Genomic DNA, 8,895 nt, shown 5'->3' on the forward strand with positions numbered 1-8,895 from the left:
TAACACCCAAAAAACTTTAATTTTGATTTCATGGGGACTTTAAGAAGGACACAACTATAAGCAATCAAAAACTTACAGTATCTGCAAAACAACTAAATGTTTTGTGTGCGAGACACAAATGGCTGGATTGAAGCAAGTGAAATTTTACACAAATCTGGTTTCAGCTTTACTCTTATTGTTCAAAGGCAGTCGTACTGGCATATGTATAAATAAAGAAATGAAGCTGTGAACTTGCCGGAATCATCCAGTTGGCCAGATCTCCATACTTGGATACCTGCATGGCTCCTAACATGGTCAAGTTGATATGACCCCTAGAGGAAACAAAAAAAATCAATCAATCCAACAATAGCAAAACTGCCATTATGCTGAAATTTCATGGGGGAAAAAGGTCTATTGCCTGTTGTCAAAAGTATAGCAATGTATGAAGCACAGCTCAGACAGAAGTCACCTTCAAATAGGGCTGTCGCGATTCGTCGATTTTATTCGACTATTCGATTTTTTTAAATCCTCGACTTCATTTTGCTAGCGTCGACTAACCGGCAGAATACCGGAAGTGGCGCATTTCACGCACGAGAATCCATAACACACATTATTAGACTGTTTCCCAAGGCTGCATGATATATTAAACCCATTTAAAAATCATAATTAAGCATAATTGTGAATTCACAAACGCTACGATTTAATTAAATAATTATATGCGATGCAGTTCTAATACAGTACATGCGCTTTAATTATTTACAAGCGTGTAGGTTAAGTACGTGCGTCACACAGCGGCTCCGTTCACAGTAGTTCCACAGGAACGGTTATCATTTACACGTGTGGAGCATCTCAAACTCCATCTCTGCATGTTGTTGTGAGTTTGGGTTTATTATAACGTTCATCTGGGCGCCATTTCATCAGATTTGTAAGGTAAATCATTTATAAATCTACGCAAACTCATGAGAATACATCGCGGTTTCAAAATAAAAGCTCAAACCCTAACTCTGACTTTACACGTTTTGATGTCCACATATTCTTTTAATTACAGTGGCTATAGCATTTCTGTCCTAAAGAAATGGCCAAAAATAAGTTTTGTTCAATAAAACCATATGATTTCTTGCTTTTGATACTCTTTTAACTAATTATTATTGACTCATTGCTATTATATATGTATTGCAAGTAATTTTAAAGGCTGTTGTTCACTTACATCTATTTTTATTACCACAAAAAAATTAATTTTCATAGGGCCCTATGAAATCCGTTTTATTTCCAAATTCATTTTTTTTCCATTTAAATTTTTCTATACTCTGTTTTAATGGTTCCATTAAATTTTAATAATCAAAAGCATCTCCAATTAAAGTTTTTTGATTATAATTTTATTATTAGTAGACTAGAAGTAGACGTGGATATTTTGTCATTCTTACACTATAATACTGAACTTTGATTTCAGTGATTTGGACTATGAGATGGACACTTGCTTCTTGCACTCTATGTTGCGCTTTACTTTTGCTTTAAAAAAAGGATTTCATAGACATTTGGATTTCATTTGGTTTAATAAAATATAGTTTAATATAATATTCATAAGTAAAATTGTTGATTTTTTGTGGGGAATTAATCGTTTAGATTAATCGATAAATTAGTCGATAGATTAATCGAAATAAAAATAGTCATTAGTGGCAGCACTACTTTCAAACCAAGCAGCTTTCTGTTGGTCAATGTGGTGAATTAGCGTGAGCAACTAAACCTTTTTTTATATTTGCATTTGGAAATCTTTTGCTCATAAACAATTCCAGCTTCCTATATTTACTGGATTTTGTCCATGAAAATTCACTGAGCAATGTTAAATGTGACCATGTCTTTATTTGCCAATATTATGTTTAAATATTTAACAGATTCAGAGACCAAACCTTATACTCCTATGTTTGGTGTCACTAATTAATATAATTAATATATGCCTTGCGAAAGTATTCATAGATATAGAATTGTTCTTGATTTAAAGGGATAGTTCACTGATTTATTACATTCTGTAATTAATTACTCACTCGTAAAACCTTCGTTCGTCTTCGGAACACAAATTAAGATATTTTTGATGAAAGCTTTCTGATCCTCCATAGACAGCAATGCAACTGCCACGTTCAAGACCCAGAAAGGTAGTAAGGACTAGGGCTTTCAAAATGGCTGAAAAACTAAATTCAAATTTTTTACTTAAATATGATCAATATTCCAATTATATTCGAATTTAAAAGGCATAATTTTAGTTAGGGGGAAAAAAAGCTTTTGGCTTCTCTCCTGAGGCCACAAGCGGGCGCATCGAAAAAGTGCATAATGTTTCAAATAAAGTTTATAAACCAATTAATTAAATAATGTTTATAAACCAATTAATTAAATAATTAATAATTAATTAAGTTGCTTAAACAACTATAAACAAAGCAGCATCATGTATGCATATTTTAATACAAAGGGCCGAAAGCCAATCACACAGAGTACTTTAATTTAAAAACATGAGATGCAGTGGGATGGGGAACAAACCCTCAGCATAAAGTCTTGAGATATGTTTTTTCAAAGTTAAACTTGCATTAATTTTACATGGCTTTCTAAACATGCAGCTCTCTTGTGCGAGACGCGAGTGCAATGCTGATAGATGTCCCTCTAGAAAATGCGATAAATATTTGAAAGGCTTGGTTTCAGTTTTGACGTAAACAACATCTTCCCGCATTGATTGTTCTCTTTTTCTGCAATATTTTGAATGAACAACGCAGCAGCACCACATCTACTGGGTTCAACTGGACAGGCTAACAAAAGCATTAAAATGCAATGACACTTACATCGTCGTCGCATTTTGTGCGCCACTGATAAGGCTGCCTGACGCACACCTAAAATTTGAATGCAACGTTTTTGCATTCGAATGTGGATGTTTATTTTAAATTTGACGAATATTCGAAATTCAAATTTTTTTTTTTTTGACAGCCCTAGTAAGGACATTGTTAAAATAGTCCATGTGACATCAGCAGTTCAACTATAATGTTATGAAGCTACAAGAAAAAATTTTGTGCACAAAGAAAACAAAACTAACTTCTCATTCAACAATTTTTTCTCTTCTGTGTCAGTCTTCGATGCGAGTTCATGAGAGTACCACGCAGGAGCCGGCGTTCTGACGTAGAACCTGGATGCGTTGCACCTGGTTTACAAGCAGAGGAATGCACATGCATGCGTGTCGAAGACTGACACGGAAGAGAAGAAATTGTTATTAGTCATTATTTTTGTTTTCTTTGCACACAAAGTATTCTCGTAGCTTCATAAAATTAATGTTGAACCACTGATGTTATATGGACTATTTTATTGATGTCCTTACTACCTTTCTGGGCCTTGAACGTGGTAGTTGCATTGCTGTCTATCCAGGGTCAGAAAGCTCTCAGATTTCATCAACAACATCTCAATTTGTGTTCCGAAGATGAACGAAGGTCTTACGGGTTGGAACAACACGAGGGTGAGTAATTAATGACAGAATTTTCATCTTTGGGTATAGAATCCCTTTAAGCAAAACTGTCAATTCTAAAAGGCCATCCAAAAAACATCAACACTTCCTAACAGACTAGACTAAATCTTTTAAGTAGCAAGGTCCTGTGTGCCAAAAAGTTGAGCCTATTGGCTTGAAATAGTGCGCCACTAAACCACTGGATTGTCAGATGGTCTTATTCATGAATCTAGAGACGGACTGTAAGTGGGTGGAAGGGCTCTATTCTTAATGTATGTGCTGTCATGACTCCCCTTGTGCCGGGTACAGCAAAGACCCCATGACCATTCACTGTGCTCCCTATTGCACCAGACAATTAAGGCCTAAATATATAACCGCTGCTGGTTTCGCAGACGGCGAAAACAGAAATAACGGTGAAGCTTGTGGGAAGAAGGCGTCAGCTGCCTCTGGAAAAATCGATAAGGCTCATAAAACATCAACGGGGAGTTTTCTAAACGACATGGCACTAATGCCTAACATACAGCTATGCAAATAACAGAATTATTAAAGGCAAATTTAAACTTATGACTGCACTAAAACAGATAACTGAAAGGAATCAAAATGACCAGTATATATAAGAAATATGTGTTTATATGCATATATAAAAAATATTGATTTATATAAATATTATATATTCATATTTTTCCCTAGTGGGCTTAGACTCCAGTAGATTTTGGGCCCTCATAAAGTACACTGGGAAAAACACCACATAAAATGGTGTCATCAGGAAATTGATATTCTCACACACACAGGATGCACAATTACACACTCACACACTTAAGACCAGCAAGAGTCAATTGCTTTATCGACAGCACCGCACGATCTCTCCGTGAAGGCCAGAACGGTCCCGGCAGAGACAAAGCACCTTCATTCCGGCTGTCTCACCCTACTGAGCAGTACAAGAAGCATCCAATTAAAGTAGCCACCTGTTTTGACAGAGCTGAAAATGTCAGCCAATGTGGCCTGAGGCGCAGGCAGCATCACGGCCAACTCATTGCATATTCTGCCTCCGCTCCATCCCTAACTTTCACCATTAACACCCAGCAAACAACCCTTTCTTTACCCGCTCCAAATCAAGCCCTTACGCCACAAAACAGCCACAGCGCTTCATTCGACATGAAAAGTCACATTTATTACCAGAATGTCTAAGTGAGCTCTTCCACCCACAGCTGGCCTCTTTAAAAGTACTCAGCCTGTCTGAGGAACAATCTACTGAAAGTCAACTTGTGAAAAATCTTTTGTGGGAATGGTTATAACACACCGAATATATATATAAAAAAGTCAGTATATAAGGTTAGACTTAAATGTGATTCGTCCTTACCCTCTGATCATGGCAAAGGAATCGTCGCTAGAGAAATAAGCGGCTCCAGGAAGAATTGTGACAGTTTCTTTACCTGAAAGGGTGAGGGTGAAATGGAAAGAGATTTCATTAAGTGCTCTGAATGGACAAATTAGGTTATTACAAGGCAATTTATGCAATGCTAATGCTGTATGACTGTCTACTAGTATGAAAATCAGGGATAATTATTACCAGCGTTGATGAGATCTGGATCAACTTCTTCCTCTGTTGGGTAAGGGCCCTGAATTATTAAAAAAGCACAAAAAACAGTACTTATGAATGCTTTTATGAGAAGCGCAAAAATCACTCATATTAAGACAAAAATAAATATGACGTATAACAACAATTAAAGTTAAATGGAGCCAAGGATTCAACTGTTGCTTCATGTAGATGAATAACATTGTTTTTGTGTCTAAATTCATTATTGTTCCTTTGATACATGATACCTGCTGTATATCTAATAGTGGTAATATTTGACATTAAACAATAATACAATACAAATCATACAACTAAAGATACATTATTGTACATATATTGTAATGTACACTACCGTTCAACTTCAAAAATTGGAGTTGGTTTAATTTTTTAATGTAAAGTCTCAAATGCTTACCAAGACTGCATTTATTTGATCAAAAATACAGTAAAAACAATTATATTGTGAAATATTATTACAATTTAAAATATAATTTCTGTTTTAATTTCTATTTTAACTTTAATACATTTCGAAATTTATTATGTATGGTGACTCATACTCGGAATTAGTGCTCTGCATTTATCCCATCCAAAGTGCACACACACAGCAGTGAACACACACACACCGTGAACACACACCCGGAGCAGTGGGCAGCCATTTATGCTGCGGCGCCCAGGGAGCAGTTGGAGGTTCGGTGCCTTGCTCAAGGGCACCTCAGTCGTGGTATTGAAGGTGGGAGAGAGCGCTGTACATTCACTCCCCCCACCTACAATCCCTGCCGGTACGAGACTCGAACCCACAACCTTTGGGTTACGAGTCCAACTCTCTAACCATCAGTCCACGACTTCCCCCCTATATGCTGCTCAAGACATATTTCCTATTATCATCAATGTTAAAAACAGCTGTGTTGCTTAAATGTTTTGTGGAAAGAACATTCAAAAGATTAGCATTTAAATCTTTTGTAACATTATAAATGTCTTTACAATCACTTTTAATGTGTCCTTGATGAATAAAGGATTCAAAAGACTTGAATGGTAGTGTAGTTTTTAAATAATTTATGCATGTCAACATTTAAAAAATGTAATAAACAACTAAACTTTTTTTAGAATGATTTTGTCTCATTAAAATAAAAAAAGAATGCAAGAACAATAAAATCATAACAGACAGGATTTTCAAATGCTTATATAACTGAATTTAAAACCGTATTTAGCAAATTCAATACAAATCTGTGAAAAGATAGCTTACCAGCCCCAGAATGCCATTTTCACTCTGCAGCTGAACGGTAATATCTGGTTTAATGAAATTACTGGCCAGCATGGGGATTCCGATGCCCAGGTTAGCTAAAAAGGTTATCAAACCGCATTAAAGGGATAGTTCACCCAAAAATGAAAATTTGATGTTTCTCTGCTTACGCCCAGGGACGCACTCAGGACGCACTCAGGACAGTTCAGACATTGCTGTGCCTCAGAGGTAAAAAACGAGATAAATACTGTTCAGTTTCTTGCACAGACCGATCGTTTCGTGTCTTTACACATCAATGTATAGTCATGAGCCGCAGGGTTTAATTTGGTTTTGTTTGTGTATGTTTTTGGCACTGCCATGTCAGAACTGTCCTGAGCACGTCCTCGACAGCCTGCGCGTGACGCGTCTTCTTCTTCTTCTTGCTTTACGGCGGATCGCAGGCTTATAAGTGCATTACCGCCACCTATCTCTCAAATGGACCATTGACACTCCTAATTGAGATTGTAGAGTGTCAATGGTCCACTTGAGAGATAGGTGGCGGTAATGCACTTATAAGCCTGCGATCCGCCGTAAAGCAAGAAGAAGAAGAAGACGCGTCACGCGCCGGCTGTCGGGGACGCACTCAGGACGCACTCAGGACAGTTCAGACATTGCTGTGCCTCAGAGGTAAAAAACGAGATAAATACTGTTCAGTTTCTTGCACAGACCGATCGTTTCGTGTCTTTACACATCAATGTATAGTCATGAGCCGCAGGGTTTAATTTGGTTTTGTTTGTGTATGTTTTTTTTACTCTCAAAGCCATGATTTCCATTCACTTCCATTATAAGACTGACAGACTGCAACGGTTTGAGTTAAAAATCTTCGTTTGTGTTCTACTGAAGAAACAAAGTCACCTACATCTTGGATGCCCTGGGGGTAAGCAGATAAACATCAAATTTTCATTTTTGGGTGAACTATCCCTTTAACAGATTATCATGAGAGACACACAGGAAATGACATTCTTAGCAAACATTAAAACCATTTTTGCTTATAATAACTGTTTAAAATTAAAGGAAAACGTCACCAAATTTCAATATAGCTTTCATATACTTGAAATATAGCACACAAGTTGTGTGATTCACTTCTATTATGCTCTGAAAGCTTAAATTCCCATTCACTGTAATTGCATGGCAAAGACAGATTCTTCAAAATTCCCCTTTTTATGTTCACAAAACCAGCATACAGTTTTGGAACGACATGAGGGTAAATAAATAATGACAGAATTTTCATTTTCAGTGTTCAGTGTGAAATTAAAATCGATCAAATGTAAGTGACATGGTCTGAAACACTGTACATACCATACATCCCGTCCTCAAACTCCAGCGCAGCTCTGCGAATAATCCTCTCTCTCACAATATCAGAGTCTTTCTTGGGTTTGGGATTTTCAGCCTGGCCTTTCTTTACTGTACGCCTCTGCAAAAGGTCAGACAGAGGGGCGGCAATAAGAAGAAAAAATAGATGGATAAAGGAAAACTGATAGAAACGAGCCAGACGAGTCAAGCCACCTCACCTCGATCCGCTTCTCGTAGCTATCTCCCTTGACAATCCTGTGGACGTAGATGCTGGGGATGTGGATGTCTTCTGCTGCAAACGTGCCCACGTCTACAATCTCCTCCACCTGAAGACAGAACATAGACCAGCTGATGATGACAATGAGATTAAGATCTCATGTTTCTTTGCAATAAGAAAGGAACTACAGATGGGCAGAATTGCTGACTGTCTGTTGATTAGTACGGTCAAGATTGTTTTAAGTAGCTTTAAATGTTGTGTGTAGTGGTTAAAGTGGGTGCCATAACCTCTCAGAGACAGTTTTAGGATGTTGACAGTATGTAGCACTTAGCGCGCTAAGAGTCTATCAGTACTGTCAGCATGGCAAACTGTCAGATAATTTGCTTCTCTACATTCATCCCTTTTAAAGCACTGTCGGACTTCAGATCACCTGCAATGAATAATATTTTGGTTATTTTGCATAATCCGTAAGGTTCCTTTTTTGTGAAGACTATAACTTTTGTGCAATAACAGAACACAGATATTTAGCCTATTTATCTGCTGAATATCATTCATTATATCATTGTATATATCAAATATATACAAAAGTTTGGGGTCAGTAAGATTTTTTCTTTTTTTTTGTAATACTTTTATTCAGCAAGGATGCATTAAATTGATCACAAGTGACAGTAAAGACTTCAGAAAAGATGTCAATTTTCAAACAAATGTTTCTTAAGCACCAAATCAGCATACTAGAATGATTTCTAAAGGATCATGTGACACTGAAGACTGGAGTAATGATGCTAAAAATTAATCTTTGCCAATACAGGAATAAATTACAGTCTGCCGTGAGGCAGCTGCCTCTTTCTTTCGTTATGTTGTTTATGTTTATTTTGTTATTGAAGTTACATTTGCTAGTTCCTGCCTTCTTCCCTGAGTCTTGGAATTTAGTACATAAATATAGGCTATAAATATATACACACACACACACACACACACACACACACACACACACACACACACACACACTCTCTTCATAAGGATAGTTCACCCAAAAATGAAAACTCTGTCATTAATTACTCACCCTCATGTCGTTCCAA

At 36.9% G+C, this 8,895-nt stretch overlaps 1 protein-coding gene across 2 annotated transcripts in view; it reads right to left on the bottom strand.

Moving 5' to 3' along the window:
* The window catches only part of LOC107667551 (succinyl-CoA:3-ketoacid coenzyme A transferase 1, mitochondrial-like), a 51,482-nt gene that overhangs the window by 21,896 nt on the left and 20,691 nt on the right, over window positions 1-8,895 (bottom strand). For both annotated transcript variants that reach the window (XM_016459234.1, XM_016459235.1), the window contains exons 8-13: window positions 7,818-7,925; window positions 7,606-7,720; window positions 6,271-6,365; window positions 5,025-5,073; window positions 4,815-4,887; window positions 236-311 (exon numbers count right to left, since the gene is read on the bottom strand). In XM_016459234.1, the coding sequence (XP_016314720.1) occupies window positions 236-311; window positions 4,815-4,887; window positions 5,025-5,073; window positions 6,271-6,365; window positions 7,606-7,720; window positions 7,818-7,925 (516 nt within the window). The remainder of the gene's footprint in view (window positions 1-235; window positions 312-4,814; window positions 4,888-5,024; window positions 5,074-6,270; window positions 6,366-7,605; window positions 7,721-7,817; window positions 7,926-8,895) is intronic.

This window comes from Sinocyclocheilus anshuiensis, unplaced genomic scaffold, assembly GCF_001515605.1.
Source record: "Sinocyclocheilus anshuiensis isolate Anshui unplaced genomic scaffold, SAMN03320099.WGS_v1.1 scaffold1132, whole genome shotgun sequence".
Classification (NCBI taxonomy): domain Eukaryota; kingdom Metazoa; phylum Chordata; class Actinopteri; order Cypriniformes; family Cyprinidae; genus Sinocyclocheilus; species Sinocyclocheilus anshuiensis.